Below are 24619 nucleotides of genomic sequence, written 5' to 3'. Positions count from 1 at the left end.
GTTCTGGGCTTCTGCAGAAGTGTTTGATATTGAAAATTAAATATATATAGACCTTAAAGACTCCAAAATACTCTGCATAGATTCTTGAAATGGTGAAAGATATTGTTCTGTACATTCTGTAAGCACACTTAACCAGATGACTAGAAGAGAGTACATTCAACCTAAGGTGCTATTTAATTAGTATAGTGGGAAATATGTTAGATCAGTGGTTTTCCCATTGTATTCGTCACAGTCACACTTCAGGGATAACTGAGAGATTTGAGGATGAGCAATGAGCACATGGGGGCTAAGGAGCCTCCACATGAACTTTGTAGAGGTAGAAGTTAGATTTTGCAGTTTTATATATCGAGATTCCTTGTAACATTTTGTTAGAATGATCATTCTGCTGCAAAACAGTAACAAACACATTTGAGTATCCTTAATATGGCTAATATTTAAATTTTGCTGATAAATCATATTATACTGGATTAGCAAAGTAGATGACTTCATTATTTGGAAGTAGAGAAAACCACTTAAAAGACTCTTTATCCTTTGATTTAATAATAACCTTATAGAATGCAGACATGTATATTAAACTCTTCATTTTGTCTTTATGAGAAAGAAGTACATGTCTCAAAGGCAAGACAGCATCAGAAACTTTTTCAAGAAAGTGAGCCCCTAGAAGTTGGCATCTAATCAAAGCATTGTTCATGCTATTGATGAATAGTTTTCCACATTATATTTAATTTGTATTATATTAGTGCTCGTTAACATCAAGACATGTTTATGAGCATCTAATAAATGTAAGATGTGTTGTACCAGATGCTGGGGATACAGAAATAGGTGAGATGGCATCTTTTCCCATGTAGAGAATATATAGTCCAGTTGGCGGGGGGAGAGAACACATCATGCAATGATCGGTAGCATTACAGAGAAATACAGAAGACCATGATTCTGCAGAGATTCAAGGGTTCCACAAATATTTTTGAAATATTTTAACCATTTAAAAAATAAAATAAGGAACTTCTGGCCAAGTTGGAGGTGTAGGTAGATATGCTTCACTTTCTCACACAACCAAGAGAAGGATAACGGCCAATTTAAAAACAAAAAACAACCAGAACTGCCAGAAAACAGAAGTGTATGGGAGTCCGACAACCAAGGAGTTAAAGAAGGAACATTTATCCAAACCAGTAGGAGGAGCAGAGACGGGCAGCCAGGTGAAGACCTGCAGCAAGGTGGTGGCTGGAGGACTGGATGGTCCCACGTTTGCATGTAGATAAACTGGGAGAAACAATTGTTGAGTGAGACAGACCTTGCAACCCAGGACTCCAGCCCTGGGAAAACAAAGTTTCAAAACCATTGGCTATAAAAATTGGTGGCAATTGCGGAAGTGGGAGAAACTCTCAGCCTCACAGTAGAGTTCATTGGAGAGACCCACAAGGTCCTACTAGAACATACACAAACCCATCCACTTGAGAATCAGCACCAGTAGGGTGCAGTTTGCTTGTGGGTAGCAGGGGAAGTGACTGAAAGCCAGCTGAGAGCCCAGCAAGCTGTTCCTTCTCTCACCCCTCCCCCACAGACAGTGCCACAGTGCAGCAGGGTTGCTCTGTCCTGGCGAATACCAGAGGCTCTTCCCTTTACAATGTGACAGGTGGCCAAGACAAAAAACATGGCCCAAATGAAAGAACAGATCAAAACTCCAGAAAGAGAACTAAGTGACAAGAAGATAGCCAACCTTCAGATGCAGAGTTCAACACACTGGTAATCAGGATGCTCACAGAATTGGTTGAGTATGGCCACAAAATAAAGGAAGAAGTGAAGGCTCTACAAAGTGAAATAAAAAATATATATAGGGAACCAACAGTGAAGGGAAGGATACTGGGACTCAAATCAGTGATTTGGAACAGAAGGAAAAAATAAACATTCAACTGGAACAGAATGAAAGAACAAGAATTCAAAAAAAGAACTGGGGAGAGGCTTAGGAACCTCTGGGGTAACTTTAAACATTCCAACATCCGATCATTGGGATGGCAGAAGGAGAAAATGAAGAACAAGAAATTGAAAACTTATTTGAAAAAATAATGAAAGAAAACTTTCCCAATGTGGTAAATGGAAATAGACTTCCAGGTCCATGAAGCTAAGAAAGTCGCAAAGAAGTTGTACCCACGGAGGAACACACCAAGATACATCATACTTAAATTACCCAAGATTAAAGATAAGGAGAGAATCTTCAAAGCCACAAGAGAAAAGGAGAGCATTACTTATAAAGGAGTTCCCATAAGGCTCTCAGCTGATTTCTCAAAAGAAACCTTGCTGGAAAGAAGTATTCAAAGTCATGAAAGACAAAGACCTATAACCTAGATTACTCTATCCAGCAAAACTATCATTTAGAATGAAAGGGTACATAAAGTGCTTCCCAGACAAGTTAAAGGAGTTCATCATCACCAAGCCCTTATTATTTGAAATGTTAAAAGGACTTATCTAAGAAAAAGAAGATAAAAAATACAAACAGTAAAATGACAACAAACCCATAAGTATCAACAACTGAACCTAACAAGGAAAAAACAAACTAAGGAAACAACTAGAACGGAAACAGAATCACAGAAATGGAGACCACACGGAGGGTTATCAGCGGGGAGGGGAGAGGGGAAAATGGGGGAAAAGGTACAGGGAATATGAAGCATAATTGGTAGCTACAAAATAGACAGGAGGAAGTTAGGATTAGTGTAGGAAATGGAGAAGCCAAAGAACTTCTGTGTACGACCCATGGACATGAACTAAGGGAAGGGAATGCTGGAGAAAGAGGAGTACAGGGTATGGGGTGGGGGGATACAGTAAGAAAAAAATGGGACAACTGTAATAGCATAATCCATAAAATATACCTAAAAATAAATAATAAAATGTCACGTATATAGATGTGTTCCTTGCATCAACTATCAGCATGCACAGAAGGAAGACCACTAAAAGTAATTAATTTATTTTGAGGAATAATTGTATGGGTTTTTTTTTTTTTTACAGTTTCAAAATAAAGTAGCAAGCCCTTTGTTTGCATTTCTTAAACACTGAAAAAAGGCATATCAACGTAGAAGCATTTTTTTAGTCATCATTTTCCCTGTTCCACCTCTGCCCTCATATAACAGTTTTGTTGCTAAGGTACAGTGCTCAAAATCTCTCAACCCCCACAAAGAAACAAAATCTCTTTTAGCAGTGTCTAACTTCCTTTCCTTCTGATTGTCCATCACAGATTCTCAGAAATTGATCTGTTAAGTAAGATCTACCTCAGAAACCCTGGAAGGGAAAGAGTCACTGAGTGGGCCAAGCAAGAGAATACTCTCTGAGGGCCTGGGAGGAGAAATCCAGAAACTTGACAACATGGATTAATTTTCATCCCTTTATGTTTGTTGATCCTTGGTGGGCTGCATGGTGCTAGAGCTCTCTGACAAGGTCTTCAAATGACAATATCCTAGATGACTTTTTTGCAAAGTTGAGTTGTTATGTGAGCAATATATGCCTAAGGACAAAAAGGAAAAACACAGTTTCTCAATGAGTGAGAAACAAATCCTTTCAACAGAAAGGATTTTATCATGCAGTATTGTGCAACAGTGAACTTGAACTATCTTGTTTCACTATTAGGACATATGATGGTATTCTTTTCAATGATATTTGACATCAAAAGGAGTGGATAGATACTGGATGATAGTTTTGTATACTAGTCTAAAAATGAAAATGCTCGATCATTTTGGAGCAAAGAAAATGGTTGTCCTTTTTTTTTTTTTTTCCCAAAAAATCAAGAGCCATCAAGGTTTTCAAAGATGTTTTGACAGTGCAAGTGTAAGGAGTAGATGTAAAGATATCAGAGATATATATGAATTCAGGAAAGCAGTGTGTATAAGATATATACGCTCCTAGAATTAGACATAATAGCTGATGAGTTACTTAACATTATTAAAAAAACTTTCTAGTCTAGGGTTTATATACCTTTCAAACCACATTATTAGGGAATAAAAATTTGGGTTTACTGTCTTGATGCGGACACTGGCCCACAGTGTCCTCATCATTATGGATGAAATGAGACATTCACACGGACTACCGAGTCCGGTGGAGGAAAAGGGACAGCATGGCTTTTCTCTCAAGGGGGACAAAAGCCAGCAGCCTCCACCATGACCAGCCTTTCTTGGTCCACTAAAAGTAATTAATTTATTTTGAGGAATAATTGTATGTTTTTGTTTTTTTTTTACAGTTTCAAAATAAAGTAGCAAGCCCTTTGTTTGCATTTCTTAAACACTGAAAAAAGGCATATCAACGTAGAAGCATTTTTTTAGTCATCATTTTCCCTGTTCCACCTCTGCCCTCATATAACAGTTTTGTTGCTAAGGTGCTCAAAATCTCTCAACCCCCACAAAGAAACAAAACCTCTTTTAGCAATGTCTAACTTCCTTTCCTTCTGATTGTCCATCACAGATTCTCAGAAACTGATCTGTCAAGTAAGATCTACCTTACTTGGTAGATCTTGGCACATTACATGATGGTCCTCATTTACTATGCACAGGTTGCTTTAGGTGGTTACCTGTTACAGAAAACAAAGGAGCCAATGCCTTTAATAATGTCACAGAAGAGGGATATTTGTAAATGAAAAGGGCAAAAGTGGTTGAACAGGTTACAATTACAATTGCCCTCGGCAGGTTTAGCATGGATTTTAGGAAGTTATTTTGCAGTAAATGTTTGCCACAAAGCTGGGTGATAGAGTTTTTAGCAAAAAGCAAGACTCAAAGTGACCTAGGCACATTGCAGGCTTGATTCTCTACAGGAGAACCTATCTGTGGGCATGGGTCCTGTGCATCTCCAAGTGGGAGCTGGGCCCGTGCCACACAGAACGGTCTCCTACACTGTCTTACTAAAATTTTTAGTATTCATTTTTTCTTTATTTCATCTAACTTATTCATAAAATGACTTAATATATTTTAAAAAGGGTTCTGTGGTGGTGGCTGTTTTTCCTACTGTACTGATGGTTTAGACATGAACTAAAGTTCTTTCCACCATGTCTAATAGACTTCCGTCTCTTTTCTCTATTACAGCACACTGTTACAGTGCTTTTGACAAAATTTACTTTTATTTAGTTTACTTTTGAATGGGGTCTTTCTCATCTGCCGAGTCAGCTATGAATGCACAAGCTGTCTTGTATGGTTAATCTCCAGCACCTCATCTAGATTTGTCAAACAGGGTGGGTGCTTATAAACTCTTCCTTGGTTAGATTTTTGGGTTTCTGTTGACAGTGCATTAACAGACTCACAGCAGGTTTGGGTTTAGTTCAGCCTTTTTTACTCACTGAAATTTATTATATGTTGCTGCAATTTATCATGTTTTAGTGCCAGGAACCAGATTACTTCTTTCTGAGCCATGAGCCGTGCTGTCTCTTTTAGAAAAGAACCAGTAACTATTTTATATGTTGGTTTTTTGTTTTGCCTGTCCAGTTTGACAGAGCTAGATAGTAATGAGACTGATCCAGCTTTAAGCATCTTGTATTTGGCACATAGAATTTATATTGAAGAGTGATGGTGGTGAAGGGCAGACACATACTTAGAAATGGAATACATTAAGCCTCCTATTCACGTGGAAGGTTTAAAATCTTCTAAAATATTTTGTTCTGATGAATAGTAAAATAGTAGATTAAATGGTTGTTGAAATGTTTCTTTTTTTCTTACGTTGCAGTAAATCAACACACCTGCCTAACAGTCTATTTGGGTTTTTAAGATGGATACATAGAGACCTGTAGGGATTCCAAAATTTTTTAATATGATTTCACAAGTTACTGCCTGATCATGACATATGTAAGAAGATAATAGAGTGCAATTAGAACATGGCTGGACAGCACTTATTTTACTAATGAGATGATTTTTTTTGTCCTTTTTTATCAAAGAACCTTTGGCATTATAGGTGTAGTGTCAAAACCCCAAATGATAAATTCCTGAACATAAAGCATGCCTTATAAATGATTCCCTGCCCCTTATTTCCTGGGTTAACTCTCTCTTACCTCTGAAATTTCCTACCGTCCTCCTTATTTTTCTCATTAAATAGAAAAGGAATCACAGTTAAACCTTCTTAAGCTCCCTGGATATAGAAGGGCTTTCTTTTTCACAGACTGTGGTGAAGATGAGGCACTCAGTGATACGATACAAAGATCATCATAAGCTGTGTTTCCTCTGTCGTCAGTGAAGGATCTTTACAGCTCACTGAGCTCCTAGAGAGCAGCAGAAAACTTTCAATAGCGAGGCTATATGTATACACATAGATTTTGTTCTTTTCTCCCAAATTTAAACCAGAACAAATAATTGTAGAACAGAGGAACAAAGTTATAATCTTTAAGTGAAAGTCAACCACCATTAAACTAATAATAAAAGAATGGAATAGTGTATATTTAGTAAGGTCTAGGATAAAAAGAGAAAGAACAAGCACAGAAATAAATATTATTTTCCTTAAGGAAAAAGAAAACCACTATAGAAAATTTACTGGTGACTAAAAAATCAATGACAAACAACACTAGGTACAAAGATTATATGGTTGCTTATCAGACCACTAGTCTCACATTTCTACTGGCCCTAATTACAGCTTTGCTTATATTTTTAAAATATACAAACCCAACATTGTCACCACCAAGTTCATCAGTCCCTCCTGTTTAGAATAGTTCTTGGCTTCCTGCAACTGCCTTATTAGTCCATTTGAGCTGCTCTAACAAAAATACCATAGACTGTGTGAGATATAAACAACAAACATTTATTTCTTACAGTTCTCGAGACAGGAAAGTCCAAGATAAGACCATGACACTAGCAGATTCAGTGTCTGATGAGGATACACTTCCTCATTGTGCTTCACACGACAGCAGGGGCAAGGGATCTGTCTGTGACCTCTTTTATAAGAGCATTAATCCCATTCATGAGGGCTGCATGACCTAATCACCTCTCAAAGGGGCACAAACATTCAATCCATAGCACTGTGCTTCCTAATTCCCTTCTTATTTTCAACTCCCATTTGGATCAGTGGGTAACAGGGAGAGTTCTTGATCCCTATTACTCAGCATATGTCAGGTTGTATTATTCTTCTGAAATGTCGTCAGATTTACTGCTTCAATTCCATTCCCCTGACTACACCATAGAATAGATCATTGTTACTGTTACTTACTTCATTTCTAGTATGATGTGCTAGTCTTCTACCTAGTCTTGACTCTAGTCTCTCCCCTGAGCAGTTCAGCTGGTTCTTTGTGTTGGTTGTGCCTTGTAGGAGAGTATACACTGACTATTTCGTTCTTACACTGAGAGTTTAACACTTAGAATTCGAGGTTCATAACTTGTTTAGAAATAAATTATTAATTTTAGTTTAACCTCATGGTTTTATGAAGCAAATTCTGCTTTACTAATATGTTTTTATTTTCACATTAATGAACTCATATTTTATATGGGCCATATAAAAAGGGAAAATGATTCTAGGAACATTCTGGAGACATGAAAGTTGTTAAACATAAAAAAGAGTTGGCAGCAGTTATATTGCAGGATTCATGAAGCTGGGGAATTAGGATTATCCCTTTCTCACATAGAAGTTGGAGTGAGAATCTTGAGGAGCAGAATCACAAAATAGATGGGCACCCACTGGGAGACAAATGCTGGAGGGGAGAAAGGAGCGTGATTGATCATGCTATAAAAACATTGTACCTAACCACAGCGCAGTAGTTATAGTCCTAAAAATCATCGTGATCTGAGTGTCCATGATGGAGATATGTAGATTTGATGGGGGAAAAATAACCAGCATTGAGCTATTGAGGTCATTAATGAATCCAGAAAAAAACTAGAAAAATAATCAATTTTACTTTAAGGCAGCACTAAGTAAACAGAATATAAATTATATATTTTAAGTTAGTATTAATGGCTACTGAATAAGTAAAATCAATTTGGTAATTGCTGGAAACTTCAGGATTTCAAGTTCAAAAGAATGTAAATTTATTTTAATATTTGCGTGTTTTTTTGTAATTCAGTTTAACTTATTAACCTTTTTGTAAATTAGCTTTGCATTTAAATTTTGAGATGGAAAAGGGAGCAACACTACAAAAGGCAGTAAAAGTAAGTTGTCAGTCAAACCTTCATTTGTTGTGGAAGGAATAGATCCAGAGATCCCCAATACCTTGATTACTGTACCTCAATCTCGTTTTGTATCTTGGAGTGGCATTCAGTTTTAGGTGACTCAGTGTTCACTAGGCACTTGTCTAAACAAATCTTTTCTCAACCCTGACACACCTTTGAGCTTTCTTTATCTTTCCATATTACAGCATTATTAGAAGAGAAAGTAATTCTTGGCTGCTTTTACTTTCTCATTATTTATCTTCTTCTCTAGTAAGTGGTTGATCCTGGCCAATGAGTAAACTTAGACATTACTGTACCCCTTTTCTTAAAAAAAATCTTCCCTTGTCATTAAACCTGATTTTATCATTTGTCAGTCTTCAGCAAATATTAATTATCTAGTATTTTTTCAGCATTATGCTGGGTACTAGTTATACAGTGGTACATAATACAGTCTCTTTTCTCGTGGAGTTTATTTTAGAAGAGGAAACAAGACAAAATTAAAACTTCAACCCTTTCCTCAATACTCCCTGTTCGTTCCTTCATTTTTTCATAGCATTTATCAACATCTAAGACTGTTTCTTTTTATTTTTAATATTTACTTTTAAAGAGAGGGGAAGGGAGGGAGGAGAAAGAATGGGAGAGAAACACTGATGTGTGAGAGAGACATTGATCAGTTGCTTCAAACAGCTCCTAGCTGGAGACCTGGCCCACAACCCAGGCATGTGCCCTGACTGGGAATGGAACCGGAACCGTTTGGTTCACAGGCCTGTGCTCAGTCCAGTGAGCCACAACAGCCAGGGCTCTTTCTTTTCTTTTATGTCACAGGAAGTTGGCTACACCCAGGATTTCTGTATGTTTGGTAAAGGAATGTTAGTTGGTTGAGAAGTGAGGAAGGCACGAATCGATTAGTCATCCTTTCCCCTTGATTCTGCCTCTTCAGTGTCTTAAATAATTCCACTGCTGCTTTCTCAGGTCAGGCCCTTTTTGAAGTGGTTTCTTCTTTTTTTTTAGAGGATGACAACACATTTAGTTTTATTTCAAGTAGCTTTTTAATAGTTTCCCTGCCTCTGTGTACCCTTCCCCTTAAGACTGCTGCCATCTTTATAAAATTCAAAGCTGAATTTCTTCAGTCTTTTAAGGGGAAATCAGACCCCTTTGTTTTTCATGATCAGGTTCCTTCCTAGGCATCCAGCCTTGCTTTTTTTCTCCACCCTTCCTACTTCTCTTCTCAAGCTTTAAGCTATTGCAGTAGCAACACTGCATTTCTTCGCAAAGTGTGGTGGCTAGACGGGAGGTATCAGCACAACTTGGAAACTAGTTAGAAATGCAGATTATTGGGCTCTTCCTCAGGCCTCCTGAACCAGAAACTCTGGGAGTAGGGCTGCCTTCCAGGTGATCCTGTTGTGACTTAAATTTGAGAACCACTCCTATAACCCTTTTTTTTTTAAGTTCATTTCTTGAATAAGCTCAGCCATTAATTACCATGCTTTCAACGTCACTTTCACTTGTGTAACTCCTAATCTGCATCATTAACTGTGATTTCTATGTCCACCCTACCTTTTCAAATTGTGTATTGGACATCTTTCCTGGATATCCTTCTGGTACTTCAGACTCTTCATGATCTAAACAAAATTCATTATCCATCTGCTGAAATATGTTTTACACATTATGTTTCCTGTTTTCTTCTTCAAAAGATTCCTCCTTGCAGTTTTGGATTGTAGATTATATAGTATTTTCTCATTGGCTTCTATTTTGTCTTGATCTAGAGGACACCCCCCCCCCCCCCCCCCCCAATTTTTTTTAAGTAACTCTACTGACCAAAATAAGGTCAGGATTTTCCAGACAATAAAATTACTCCTGTTTATAGATCATCTGTTGAAATGTATTCGTATCCTCCCTAACTTTTTCCCTGCCTCCCTTTTCCTTTTCTCAGTCTTCTTGTCTCTCAGTTTAAGAACTTAGATACTACTTACTTTGAATCCTGACCTTAGTTGCCCAAGTTCTGCCATAAAGCTGGAGGGATCCTTAATCTGTGCCAATAGAGTGATAGCTTGTACTGGCAACCAAGGTTAAAGCCAGGCAACATTTCAGGTATCTTTGTGTGGTTCCTACAGTAGTTTTTCAGTAAATAACTTTTAAATTAGTAAGTGAATGAGGAGGCATGTCTCAAAGGACTGGGTAGATTTCCAGTGTCAAAAAAGTATGGTGAGATTGGGCCAGATACATAAAGTACCTCAAGGAATTGAGTGAGCAATAAGGCCTGGGAAATTTCGACATTCAAATATTTCTTAAATGAATAAATGAAAGATTTTAAGGGGAAAAAAAACAAATAGTCATTGCCACAGATGGTTTTCTGAGGGAGGAGGGATAATTTTAAATGTTTTTTCAGTGTAAACTTTCAAGTTTAATTTTTAAAATTTACGTTTATTTATATATGTGTTTTCCTATGAGTGTTCAGTTTGATAACACATTTTTAATAATTTTCATATTGATATATGTAAGTTATATTCTAATGTTTTGACCATATGTCTTGGGCTATAACTTTCAGCTACTATATTTCTATTTTTGTTGGGTTAGGAAAACAACAATTGTGTGTGTATATTTGTTAAATTGTGCATCCGAATTACCTTACATGTGAAGAACTTTTATACTTGAGAACTGTAATATGTATCCTCATAATTTGAGGTATTCTCTCATAAAGAATATATATTAAGCGATAATGTTTTTTAAAAAAACCTTTCTTTTTAACATGCACACAGGAAGCCTCGGCCCGTCTCCCAGTTGGTTGCACAGCAGGTTACTCAGCAGTTTGTGCCCCCTACACAGTCAAAGAAAGAGAAAAAAGATAAAGTAGAAAAAGAAAAAAGTGAAAAGGAAACAACTAGCAAAAAGAACAGTCATAAGAAAACCAGGTAAATTAAAGAGTTTTTTATGGTACTTTCCAAATAATACAATGAACCATTTTATTTCTTTTAACACTGATATATACAAGGTAGCAGTAAAATATTTCATCTTTATTATATAGTATCATGGAATGGTTTTTTTAAGTTTGAAAGATGTACTAGAAATTAAACATAGAGGCCACAAATACAAACTTAAACGTGAGGATTTTTTTTTTTTTGCTAGATTAAAATACATTTACATTTGAGCTATTTCTTTTTTATGGGGGGGAACCTATTGCTTTTTCACTCAAAAAGCTAGGAGTGATATTCACAATATTCACAGACATTTGCACGGGCTTTCATCTCTCTAAATGGTCATGGGTCTGGGTGGAACAGACAGCCTGGGTGCCCTTATTCCTGCACATCAGTGGACTGAGAGCCCTGCGTACAACACAGCCACAGGTAGCCGTTACCACCTTCCTCAGTGACGCAGCTGTCATTGCTGGTCTAAAGCGTTTGTTTTAATAAAGTTGATGATCTGTCCGCAAAATTATGATAAAGCTATAAAAGCACAATTAAGAGACTATTGCTTTGAGAGTGTCACTTTTTTTTTGTCATTTTGAAGATTTCATGAGTGATTGGTTTGATTAATGTTAATGATTTGAAACATTTAATGATATTTTTGTGGCTAGTTTGTTACACATGAATGTACAGCTTTAAATACAGATGTATTCATTTTGGTAAGAGTATTTTTGCCTAATTAAAGTTAGACAGAAAAACTAGTTTACAATTTTACCATCTTTTGTATGTTTAGGCCAAGATTGAAAAATGTGGATCGGAGTAGTGCTCAGCATTTGGAAGTTACCGTTGGAGATCTGACAGTGATTATTACAGACTTTAAGGAGAAAACGAAGTCCCCGCCTGCATCTAGTGCTGCTTCTGGAGATCAGCACAGTCAGAGTGGCTCTAGCTCTGATAACACAGAGAGGGGAATGTCCAGGTCATCTTCACCCAGAGGAGAAGCCTCATCATTGAATGGAGAATCTCATTAAAGTTTATTTTCTCCAGTTTCTTAGTCACTTCTATCATACCATGCAAGTACACAGATTATGCCAATATTACCACATTTTCATGACAGACATACTCATGCACAATCCATAATTTGCGTTTTACATAAAATAGAAATTTGTTAGAATTTGTTAGATTTTATTGCAATCTGTGCCTACCAGACATTTCCAGACTTCAACATTTTGGTCTCCACAGTTAAAGGTGCCATGAAAATGTGTTTGAATTATTCATTATTGCAGTGTTATTGGTAAGTCTGTTTTCACTTTTAGTTTAGTGAATTCTAACACATAAATCTTGAATTCTCTACTATTGGCATGTAACGAATTTAAATTTTTATAACATAGTGCAAGCTGCCTAAATATGTATTATTTGAGAATTGTGAAACAAATAGTTATATGTATACAAGTCAAAGATCAACTTAATCAGCTATTGCTGCAACAAGATTTTCTTAATGGTTATCCTCTTAATACACCTGCTGGTACTTGGTGTGGTTAAATAGGAAAATTGTTATTAAATAAAGAATTTGTATGAACCATTGCCAATGTTTTTGACACATTTTACTAAATTATTATTCCTGAATTATATTTCTGGTTTTATCTTTTTTTCCTTATCTTTTAAAACATTCATTTATTGTAATGTTTACTCTCAGATAAGTAAACAATAAAACATTGATTATTTAGCTTTATAATTCAGGTTTAGTGCTATTGTCATTGAACACTGGTATTTTCTGTATTATATAAAAAATTAAAATTCAAGTAATTATAAGCATTTGGCCAATGCAGAAGAGAAAAGAAACCTGCCATATTTTAAAAGCTGTAATTTTGGAAAAGCTTTAACTTAATAGTTCTATCACTGTTTCCTTGCTCCAAACTTTATCCAGGGTTATAGAGGTATGAATCTAATTAATACAGAAATGGGAACTGTTGCACAGAACTGGAGAAAAAATAGTCTCAAATAGTTTAATTGGCCTCTTATTAAATGTAACAATTCTTATGAAAATCATAGTGCCCTACTTACAGACATATCTGCCAGTTTATGCATTTCTCAGTATCTCCAAGTGAAAAGTATTTACAGCCCCACTTACTATTATGCAAAGTTATGAATAAAATATTTTTATGACTACAGATTTTGCATTTTTGTTTACAACTAATGAAGTGTTTTATGTTATATTTAAAAATCAAACCTAGAAACCACACAGTACTTCCTAAATTCTAGGGTCTCCTGCTTTTTCTTAGCCATTTGCTTCATATATAGCCACCTGTAGGAGACTTCTGCAGTATAAACGAACTTAAAAACATAAGTTGGATACGAAATATCACATAAAGACATGATAGCATTTCAAGAAAAAAAATAAAGCTGTAGACCCTAACCATTGTGATATTTGGTGGTTTCCTGTGGCGATGTAATTTTCTGTTTAATTGCAGTACTTTTTACAGGCACAGTGGTACTGTCCTATTTGTAAGATGTAGTTGTGAAAAACAGTTATTTGCATACAGTAAAAGTCTGTGATTAAAGCATTTATATACCTCATTCTTTAGTGTTATTAAGTGACAAATTAAAATTTGTTTTTATTATAAGATACTTTCAGTGGAACCTCAACTAACTGGTTATGTTCTTTTAAAACATGAAGTCTTGTCTTAATTTTTTATGTGGTTCAGATATTTTTATATACTTATTTTTAGACATAGCAAAAATTACAGGTAATAGTTATAGGGAAAATATCCTAAATTTTAACTAAAAACTATGCTTTAGAGGTACTGGATCTTCTGATGATGCTCAAAAACTTTCAGGATGTATTTTCAATGGACTGCAAAAGAGAACAATCTGACAGAAGGTGGGATTTTACCTGAATGTGGGGTGGGGGCACAGTTCTCTTTCTATATTACTGGGGAAATAATGTAGCATTGGAATTAAGAGTACTAACTTGTGTCTGTTGTTTGAATCCTTGTTGTAGAACCTAAGTGAGCTTGAGGAAATCACTCAAGGTCACTTCCCATCTGTTAAACAGGGTGATGGTAATCATATCTAACTCATAGGGTTGTTGGAAGGATTAAATACCAATCATATCAAATTCTTAAAATTACCTGACACATACTGGATGCTCAGTAAATGTGAGACTTTACAGTCTTAATCAGTAAAATCCCATTACTTTGTAAAAGTACAAAAGTCATTTCCATGCCCTCTTGGATGACTGAAAGGAATTGTGTTCTGTAGGTTACACTGAATTTTCTACATCAGATGTTTGCTCTAATCCCAGAGCAACCATCTTTCCATAATTGAAGCACGTGGTGGTATGTACTATGACACAGGAGAAATGAATCGAGTTGGCTAGTTTAAAATTTTGTTTTCCTTTCATTAATCATAATTATCTTACTTGCCTTCACCCTACCTCAAACATTTCCAAATGAGGAAGCAGTCCCAAATTTCATAAATACTTACACAGAATATTAAAATACGCAAAAGGATTCAGAGCCTGGATTTAGGGTACATTTTTTGTTTCATCAATTTACCCTGTGATTTTAGCAATGAGATTTTAAACCAAATTCCTATTTGGATGTTTTTCAGAGTTTATTACCATAGTTTGGTATGAGTAAGAGTGAAGATACAATTTAAGGCATACAAGAGTACATACTGTTAAAGCCTTTTGTATTACACAGTAGAAATAGTTGACTTAATAAAGGTTTTATTTTTATTAAATGCTTTCCTAAAGTTATAGCAGCGATAGTAGACAAAGTGAAGACATTAAAAAGGAAGAAAAACCTCAGCTTTTCTAAGTTGATTGCATATAGCCTTTCTTTTAGATAAAAGTCCGTATTGCCTAAAAAGAATGTAGTTTCTGCATATTATATGCATTAATGCTAAACAGGGGTGTCCAATCTTTTGGTGTCTCTGGGCCACACATTAAATACACAAACACTAACAAAAAAGTGATGAGGAAAAAAAAAAGGTTTTAAGAAAATTTCTGATTTTGTGTCGGGCCACATTCTTAGGCATCCTGGGCTGAATGCAGGTGACAGGTTGGACACCTGTTAGTTTCCATTTAGGCCATTTTTTACTTATTTTCTTGGTGTGCAACTTACCTCTTCTCCAGAGTCTTTTAAAAGCCTGATGTAGGAACTGGGAAATTGACAACAACTTGTGATTTGAAAATTAGGAGAAAAAAGAAAAGTAAGTTCGTGTAAGGATAAGGATAACCATAAAATAATACTTTGACTTAACTAGCATTGCCCCTCCTACCCCACCCCTTGAATTACAAGCACCTTCAGTTGTCTGGAACAGGTGTAGTTACCTGAAGTGTAGAAAAGTTATCAGTGATAAAAACATAGCTGAGCAAAATCAAGAGATGAAGGTTACAGAATGCAGGACATGATCGATCACTTTGTGAAAGCGGAAATGAAAGAATGCCTTCACTGGCTGTTGATGAAAAATAAGCCCCACTAATACCAAAGGCAAGGAAAGTAGGAATGGGAAAGAAATGAGGGAAGAAAAGGGGGAAAAACAAAGCACAAATAGTAGTAGAAATTAGGAAATGGGGCATTGGGATGCAATCTGGATAATTGAGAAAAATCACTAGGAATGGAGAGAGAAAACAGCACGTTTGTCTCAATATTTAAACATTTTATGATGCATTTATAAGGATTCATTCATTTAAGTTTCAGTTGTTTAGATTTCACTAGGGCAGCAGTATGTGTAATAACTTTAGAATGATTTTTTTCAAAACCAGTTCATTTTGAAAAGCTGCCATAGAGAAGTTTCACCTTGAATTGCATTTACGCTTTACTTTCCTGAATGCCCCCCCCCCAGCCCTGGTAATGGAAACACTATTTTTCATGTGGCATTGAATTTAGCCAGTGAAGAATATCCCTGCCTTTATGGAATAAGCTAATTCTGGAGCATATGAAATGCTGTGATAAGAATTTCTATGGAAAAGTCAAGAATAGCTGTGAAAGGTTTCAGTGCTGTGGGACATGTTTCAAGTCTGAATCCTTTTCTGGCAGTGGTCCTTGCACCTTACCCTCCTCTTCCCTCCACCCCACTCCCATCCCTGCCTCTCCCATCAGTAGCTGTAGACTATAGTAGCTGTTTTATCAATGTAATACTTTCAGTATTTTTCTGATCTAGGCTTTCCTTAATTGGTATTATTCAACTCTGAACATTAATGGAGTATTTGTATTCTAGGCACTGGGCTAGGGGTTGGTTACAAAGAGGGCAAAGATGTGGAACTCAGGAGAGATCTCAAAATTATTACAGTGCCATCAATGCATTAATAAAAATATTTTTACAATACAGAGGTAGTGAGGAGGGTGTGCTTGTTATGCTTTCGTGTCTAGAAAATTCATCTTGGCCAAAGTATCCACTGCAAGTCCACACTGAAAATGTTGGGATCTCATCTTGATAGTTGCCGATGATGTTGGATGTCACAAGTAGTTTTAGCCAGCACAGTTTCATTTTCCAGCTTGAATTTTGCAAAGTTTAAGACTTTAAGCCATGTAATGTGATACTATTTTCTTGAACAAAATTTTTAAAAATCAGCCAACAGCTGAATGAGATCTGTGGTTGCCTTTTTTGTGAAGATAATTGAGGGAATATTATATCACTCAGAATCCAGATGAGGGATTTTATTTAGACCTGTTTCAGGAAAAGTGTTACTTCTGAGAAATCAATTTGCCTTTTCCTTCTGGACAATGCAAATCACTCACTGATTGCCCTCAGTTTTTGCTTTAGTCGTGAGAAATCTCAGATTAAAATTAAACTTACTTTTAATAATTATGTAGGACTCAACTGCCTGCATGCCTATATTCTAACTTGTTAATTATTTTTCCTAGATTCAGATTTTTATCTACTTACAGTTTCCCCTGTGTTCTTACAAAGTTCCTCAAATCTCTTCTGTAAATAAGGCTAAATAGTAATATTTTTTTAAAAAGCTAAAAAAGCAGCTTTATTTTAGGGTGTGAGGATAAGCCCCAACAGGAGCTTCGTGGGGCAAGGAGCCAGTAAAGTAGTGCCTCTCCAGCTGGAATTCCTGATCAGTGGCAATAATATGTAAGTTTGGCAGGTCTCGAGATGACACCTTGGTTTAGATCTGACCTTGGAAGTGGGGAGTTGGGATGAAAGCTAGCATACCATCTTTATACTTCCATTAACTTTCTTAGCAAGACAATTTAGAGACTAAACTGGGTACCAAGATTTATTTAGACTTTTTTATATGTATTGTTTTCACTACCCTCTTTTAATTCATAATAATAGCAATGAAATGAGCCTATGTTTTACTTGGGAGTCAGCAAGGTTGAGAACAGTTGGGATACTGTTTAAAACCAGTTTGAGAGAAGAAGACTCCTAAAGGTCAAAACAGCAGTGAAAGCATTTTTTAAAAAAAGGAAAGCAGACTTGTGTTCCAGAACAGAGTGGCTTGAACTCTGTTCTTAGGCCTTAGGTCTAAGAGGTAGTTTTTGATCTTTGATAATAAAAGTAAATTAAAAAAATAACCTGTGTTTCCAATACAGGATAATTTAAGGGACACTTAATTAGAGCAAAAAAGAATTTTTTTACTTTAGTAAAAATACAGAGCCCTGGCTGGTGTGGGCTCAGTGAATTGAGTCTGTGAACCAAGGGTCCCTGATTCGACTGCCAGTCAGGGCACATGCCTGGGTTGTGGGCCAGGTCCCCAGTTTGGGGGCACAAGAGAGGCAACCACACAATGATGTTTCTGTCCCTCTCTGTCCCTCCCTTCCCCTCTGCTTAAAAATAACTAAAATACAGAAATGTAAAAAAAAAACCCAACACCCAAACATGTACTGTAGGACTGTCTAGTGATGTAATTTCTGAATAGAAAGAAAGATGGATAACAAAAATTCTGATTGTTTTCAGCTAAGTGCTGGACTTCTGAAGTGTGATGGTATTAGAATTCTTAAATTATTTTCAGATTTCTATTTTAGGGAACTTGGGTTAGAAGAATTTGTGCATACGTATTTGAATTCTGATTTTCCCCATGACTATACTTCCTTGCAAACCTAGCTTTTAATTTACTGACAGCATTTATTTTAAAATCATAGATTATTATCTATTGTAGTAATCAGAATGAAGATGGAACCAGGAAGAAATACAGAGATGGTCCACAGGATAGTTCTCACTCTCCTCCCCCACTCCAGCCTCTCCATATACTCCCTCCCTCGTGGATGTAAACACCAGCTGAATTTGGGGATTGTACAGGAACTAAGGTGTCCCCATTCACTGGTTTTCTACTGCCACTTTTTCTAATCTTGTGGCTTACAGCGGAGCTTTTTTTTTCGTTTTTTTAATTCTCTTCCTACTCTGGCCCCACCCTATACCCAAGTTTGCTGGTCTGAATGAACACTTAAAATGAAACACTTTGTTTAAACTGGCTACATTATTTTCTAACTTTTTCCTCCAGTCCACCAAGGTCATTTGGAAATGGACTGTGGAAAATGGAGAAATTTTACAAGAGGCCTGCTGGAGGAGAGAATAATTTTTACTTTTAGTCTGAGTTTCTGGGTCTCTGTGCTCTGTAACTAATATGACCTGTATTTCTCTGATTGTAATTTTTTTTTACCTTTCAACAGGTTTTCAGATGACATTGATTTTTTTCTTTCTTAATTTGCATCAGTTTAGCATTTATCTGTTCGTATAGCATGGTATAATAGAAAAAACAAACATGGATTTTGTATCCTCAAAGATTTTTTATTCATATTATGGATCTTCGTTATTAATGTGGTTAACGAAGTTCTCTGAATTTTAGGTTTTTGTTGTTTAAAAGAATAAAATATCTCCTACTTCATATAAATGTTATAAGGATTAAATTAGATTATGCATAAATCTTTATATAGAAGTTACATAAAAAAGTTTTTGAAGTTTAGTCTGAAGAGGTACAGAATTTTCCTTTTCCACAGTAGAATGTCTTTCTTAAAGAATTAAGAAATCAAATGTAAACAGGAAAATTAGACAATTTTCTTCCCACCTGTCTACAGGTGGGAAGGAAATAGTAGGACCCAAAGTTTGCTCTAGAGTGACTTAGAGAAGACATAAAAAATAAAAACACTCATTTATTGAATGTCTATTATATAGCCAATATGTACTAGGAGGTGTAAGAAAAGTCAAGATTAACCTTTTGGATAGAAGATTATGGAGATTTGGATTATCCTGGACCTGAGAGTTTTCCAGATCCTAGACATTTCCATCTCTGTAATTTAAACAACAGTTATTATTTTTAAATTTCTTTTTGTCTCCTTAAATTTACTTTTTTGACAGGATGAAAGATCAAAATTGATTAAAAATGTGGAGATAGCCAGCCTGTCATTAGAGAATTAAGAGAATGGTCTAGAATAAAAAAATAGATTTAGGAATACAAACATATACAGAGTAAATAAAAAAAACCTACCTGTTATATTAAAACAAAATAATTTTAGGAATATGAAAATATGTGAATTGTAAACATAATCAGAAGGGCCTGCACACAGCTCCTTACCTTCCAAGATAACCACTGAGACAGTGTGGGTAATACAAAGATCACTTCTATTTTTGGAATACCTTATATACTTTTTCAACAGAATTTCCTTTTTAATCAAAGGATTAAAAGGAACCTAAAAGGATGGTATGGTCCAGGATCCTGATGTTAAGCAAATGGATGATTATTTTTCTGGATATGCTCTTCCCATATGATGTTTTGAGGAAATAAATACTGCCATTCCAGTATTTTAACAGTCTGTGGGTCATTAAGTTATTCTTTATTTTCACTACATTTAGTTTCTTTGTTGAAATAGAAAACGACTGTAGTTAGCATCTCTTTATATTAAACATCTTTTTGAGTACTGATTCTTAATCTAGTATCTTGGTACAATATCTTTTAGTTTTCTACCTCAAAATCTATTTTCCATTCTTATACTTTGTATCTCCTCAACGTTTATCCTTATTTCCCTAAGAATTGTAAGGTGTAGTGGAAGGATAACTTAATATTGTCATCGTTTTTATCTGCCTGTCCCCCCTTTAGTGGCAGTATACTCTAGTCCCTTGTCTGGCATGTAGAATATATTCAATAAATGTTTATTGAATGAATAAGTGTATGTTTTCTTTCTATTCACACATCTTGAGAGAATGCTAGTTTTTCATTTTTTTGTCAGGTAAGGCAAGACATTTTATTTTTATAGGGGAAAAGACAGGCTTAAATTTGTTTGGTGACTTGTCCACGGTCACAGAGCCAGTACTTTTTTGGTGTAGGGATTTCAAGTGGAGAATTCAGTTACATGGCACTGCCCCGGTTTGTTTCTGACGGCCAAACTCTTAGAGCTCCAAATGCAATTCGAACAGTTTAACAGCATGATTTTTCTCCCTGAAGTAAGTGTGTGTGTGTGTGTGTGTGTGTGTGTGTGTGTGTGTGTGTGTGTGTGTGTGTGTGTAAAGCTTCCTTTCCCTATTGGGCACTGTAGATGCTTTCCGGCCCCAGTCTGAATCTCTGTCCCAGCCTTCACACTGCAGCCAGAATCTGCTCCCTAAAAGCCAGATGTGATCATGTTACTTCCTAATTTTAAAAAACCCTTCAATGGTTCACCATTGTCTGCCAGATTAAGTTCAAATTCCTTGGCATACTAAACAAGGCACTCAGGTATCTGGCCCCTTCAACTTCTACAGTCTTACTACTGATCATATCCTCTCTTGCATTCATTTAGCTGCTGGTATCACTTAGCTGGGAGTATCAAACTTCTCACAGTTCCCCTAAACACAAGAGCATATTTCATCGATCTCCCAGCATGGAATTACTTCCCTTACTCTCCTCCGCGCCAACCCCCCTTCTACAATCCTTCTCAAGACTCTGGCCACCGCGCTATAGTTTCTCTTGACCATATCCAAATAGAACTGATTGCTCCTTTGTGTGCGTATCCACACCTTTACAGGCTTACATCCTAATGTCTGTATTGCACTTATAAGTATCCACTGTCCCACCTCACACTTCAACAAGGCGTCTTTATACCGCAAGGTACTCACACAGTACTTGGCACATAGTGTTGCTCTAATAAATGTTCCATAAGTGACTTGACTTAATATGCCTGAGGAAGAGGCAGAAAAAATGCACAGCTGATGAGAAGTCTCTGTAGGAAGAAATCAAAATTGTTTGGGAGGTGGAAATGAGTTGTGAGGAAGGTAAAAAAGATGTAAAGAGGACCTCAACTTTACAGGCACTTACAGCCTCCTTAAGGAGGCAAAATAAGTATTCCCAGTAGTATTACAAGATAATTAGGTATCTGGGTGAAATGGCTTGCACAGACACCACTGTAAAAACTCCGAGGCTGAGTATGTCCTTGCTGAGGACGATGGAGCTGAAAAGTGGCTTAATCATGTGGTTTCTAACTGAAAAGCGTTTTATGTGCGTTAAGCAATTTAATCTTTACAACCCCACTATGATGAGGATATTGTCTCCATCTACAGACGAAGAAACAGGCTCAGAGAATTTAGGTTGCTCAGCATCACCAACTACCAAGTAGAAGAACCGTCATCTGAGTTTGGGTCAGCTGTCTCCAACACCCTCCAGCACCCTGTTCTTTGCACCCCACGTCTCCAGTGCAGTTCAGAGTCCGGAGCTCTCGGGTCAGAGTCTCCCCGGGACTCCAGGAGCGGACCCAGCCCTCACGCGCTCAGTGCGCCGGCGCGTCCGGCCGCGGCCCGCCCTCCGGGGAGGGGCCCGAGGGGCGGGCGGTTGCACAGGCCGCAGCTGCGAAGTTGGTGGGCGGGCGGGCGCCGGACCACGGCGGAGGAGGGACTTGTTGCGCCCGCGGCTGCGCGGTGCGGCTCCCTTCGCTCCAGTTCGGCTGGGCGGGCGCGGCGGACGCGGCGGCGGCGGCGGCGGCGGGGGAAGCGGAGGTGCGGACCGGCGCGATGCGGCGGTACCTGCGCGTCGTGGTGCTGTGCCTGGCCTGCGGCTTCTGCTCGCTCCTCTACGCCTTCAGCCAGCTCGCCGTGTCCCTGGAGGAAGGAGCCGCCGGCAGTGGCGGGAAGCCGCAGGCCGGAGTGGCTTCCTGGATCGCGGGCGGTGGACGCGGCGCCGCGAGACGGGCGGGCGACGCGGGCACCTCGGCGCGTCCCGGTCGGTGGGACAGGTACGGGCCGCTTGCAGTGCGTCGGGAGCCGAGGCCGGGGTTGGGGGCGCGGGGTCGCCGGGTCGCCGGGCTCGGCCTGGCCGGGGCTGCTCGCCCGTCCGTCCCGCGCCTCCCGCCCCTTTGCCGTCGGCTCGGACCCCTTCCCTGTTTTCCCTCCTTCCCTCAATCCCGGGGCGTGAGCCCGGCGCTGCTCCAGCCGGGGAGCACCCCACGCATTTGTGTTTGCCTTCTAACCCATTCCTTACACGCCTTTTAAGTGGAAAAAATTAATTTTCAACTTTTAATTGGCCGTTGAGTTTTAAAAAAGGATTCTTTCAAAATAAGAGGTGCCCCACAAAAGCCTTCTTGCTGTCTGACTAGTGAGAATTCCCTCTTGTTTCCATGGCGTTGAGCTATTTAAACATCAGGCTGGCGCCCTAGTTCATCTTTTTTTTTACCCCTTCCTGAACGAGGCGTCTAATTTTTGTGTGTTAACGCTTAAATTTGCTATTATTAATTGATTAATCTAGACAAAGCATTTATGCGGATTGTGAAATTTTCTTTAGGGAACAATGTATTCTGAAACTTATAACAACTTAAGAAAGGTGAGCGATACTTAACATGCTCACGACTTTTGTGAAAGGGGACAGAGGCATTTTTCTTTAAAAATTGGTATTAAAAAGCAGTAGAACGACTTACGTGGGTTTACACACATCACTCCCAGAGTTGGACTCAACGTGCGATTTAAATAGAGAAAAGAGTGCAACGTGTTATGAATGCTTAACAAAATCCGAGCTTCTCCACTTCCTTGAAAATAGACTCTCCTCTTTGTGGGCATCTCTCGGGGAGCGATCGGAGCGCTTCCTTAGTAAGTGGGGAAGGCTGCTTTGATACTGAAAGTACGAGATTGGTAGCAGAAGGAGCATAGTCATCTGTGGGCTGTTTAACGTTGTTGTGAGAGTTGATGGTCATTCCCAAACTGAAAGGGGGAAGTTGTCATGCTTTTATATTATGATTTGATTGCAGTCAGGTGAATTCCTATGACATCAGGACGACTCGTAAAAGCAGAACTACTTCCAGAGCCAAGTTTGTCAGCTCTCAGTTATTTGACCTGGGAGAGGCAGTGAATTGGAGAATTGAACGAGGTCCTGAAAAAGTCTCATGAAAAGCAGTGGTTTTTGGTCTGTTATGTTATTGTGAAGCATTGAAAATTTTGGAAAATAAATTATTTTTATTAGCTAGAATGATAAAGAAGCAACATTTTAATCAAAACATTGAATTAAATTGTACTATGGTATTAGCTTTCAATTTGATAGAGTAACATTGATTTTTAACTGTCACGTACTTTATTTTGTGACTGATTTTTATAAGTTGTATTTGTTTGATCAGCTAATTTTAGCAAAATTTCTTTACTTGACATTTAGAAAATAAGCACTTCCTTCTTAATAAGTATTTTATAGAACCATTATTGCAATCTTAAGTCTGATGTGTCAGGATGAGTCCATTAAGAAGCCGTTACATAATAGGTCCTCTGAGCAGCCTAACTCTTCATTTTAAAAGGGGCATACATCTAAGTTAAAACTAAAGGTGTAACAACAAGACACACTAGTCTTTGTAAACATGTAGCGAAGTACTTGTGCATATATAAGGAGAAGTTTGTGCATAGGAACAACGGGGGAAGCTGGATTGTCATGTTCTTACCCTAGGACGTGATTAAGGTTAGGATAATTCCTAAGACATCAGGACTCTTCATTTTAGATATGATCATTTATAACATTGTTTGAGGAGTTCAGGTAACTTCTTTGGCTCCTGTGGGATATGGAGTAGGTGTCCTTAACCTCTCTTCCTGAGTTTAAAGCATTTGACCAAGGTTCCTAGGGCATCTGTCACTGAGTGAGGATAAAAAATGTATCTTTGCCCTCGAAGTGCTCTTTGTACAAGGCTGTGTGATAAGAATCTAGTCTCTGGTGTTTTATCAGTGGAGAATGGGGTGTGAGGCAAACAACATCTCCCTGTTTTCACTAGGACTTGATTATCATTGCATTGTTTATTTTGAAGCCATCTTACCTGAAAGGTTAAGACTATTGTTTTTTTTTCTTTTATTTAACACATAAGATCTAGGGTTTTATATACCTAGCAGGTTGCACGGGCAACTCTTACAGGCACTATTGGTTGGGTGGAATTCTATGACAAAATACTTGGAAAAGGTCGTTCCAAGGTCTCAGAGTAAAACCTATAAAATGATGGGAACAATTTTTTTAGTGAAATCTGTTATTAAATGGTGCATTCTGTTCGAATCCATTATTTTGATACTCAGGAAGAGTCAGACAAACCTGTGTTCTCATTCTGGCTCTGGTTGCTGTGAAACCTTGACTACCTCTCTATTTCAGAATTCTCACCTGAAAACTGTGGATAATACTTACCTTATTTAATTTGTAATAGTCAGAATCCTTAGTTGTCAGTGATCAAAATCTAGTAAAACTCACTTAAGCAA

General features: G+C 37.6%; 2 protein-coding genes across 10 annotated transcripts in view; both read left to right on the top strand.

Moving 5' to 3' along the window:
- The window catches only part of YAF2 (YY1 associated factor 2), an 84654-nt gene extending 71490 nt beyond the window's left edge, over nucleotides 1-13164 (top strand). For 5 of the 8 annotated variants that reach the window (XM_037135012.2, XM_037135014.2, XM_037135013.2 and 2 more), the window contains 2 exons: nucleotides 10850-11002; nucleotides 11787-13164. In XM_037135012.2, coding sequence (XP_036990907.1) covers nucleotides 10850-11002; nucleotides 11787-12024 — 391 coding nt within the window. In that variant the 3' untranslated portion in view covers nucleotides 12025-13164. Of the gene's footprint in view, nucleotides 1-10849; nucleotides 11003-11786 lie in introns of those variants that run through there. The other 3 variants (XR_005081075.2, XR_008390895.1, XR_008390894.1) reach the window with 1 other exon arrangement.
- Nucleotides 13165-21849: 8685 nt separating this feature from the next.
- Nucleotides 21850-24619, top strand: part of GXYLT1 (glucoside xylosyltransferase 1) — a 54169-nt gene continuing 51399 nt past the window's right edge. For both annotated transcript variants that reach the window (XM_037135018.2, XM_037135017.2), the window contains exon 1: nucleotides 21850-22146. In XM_037135018.2, the coding sequence (XP_036990913.2) occupies nucleotides 21926-22146 (221 nt within the window). In that variant the 5' untranslated portion in view covers nucleotides 21850-21925. The remainder of the gene's footprint in view (nucleotides 22147-24619) is intronic.

Source organism: Artibeus jamaicensis, unplaced genomic scaffold (assembly GCF_021234435.1).
Source record: "Artibeus jamaicensis isolate MK-2021 breed Jamaican fruit bat unplaced genomic scaffold, CSHL_Jam_final contig_233, whole genome shotgun sequence".
Taxonomy (NCBI): domain Eukaryota; kingdom Metazoa; phylum Chordata; class Mammalia; order Chiroptera; family Phyllostomidae; genus Artibeus; species Artibeus jamaicensis.
The sequence above is the reverse complement of the archived record's forward strand: the minus strand, read 5'-3'. Positions and strand labels throughout refer to the sequence as shown.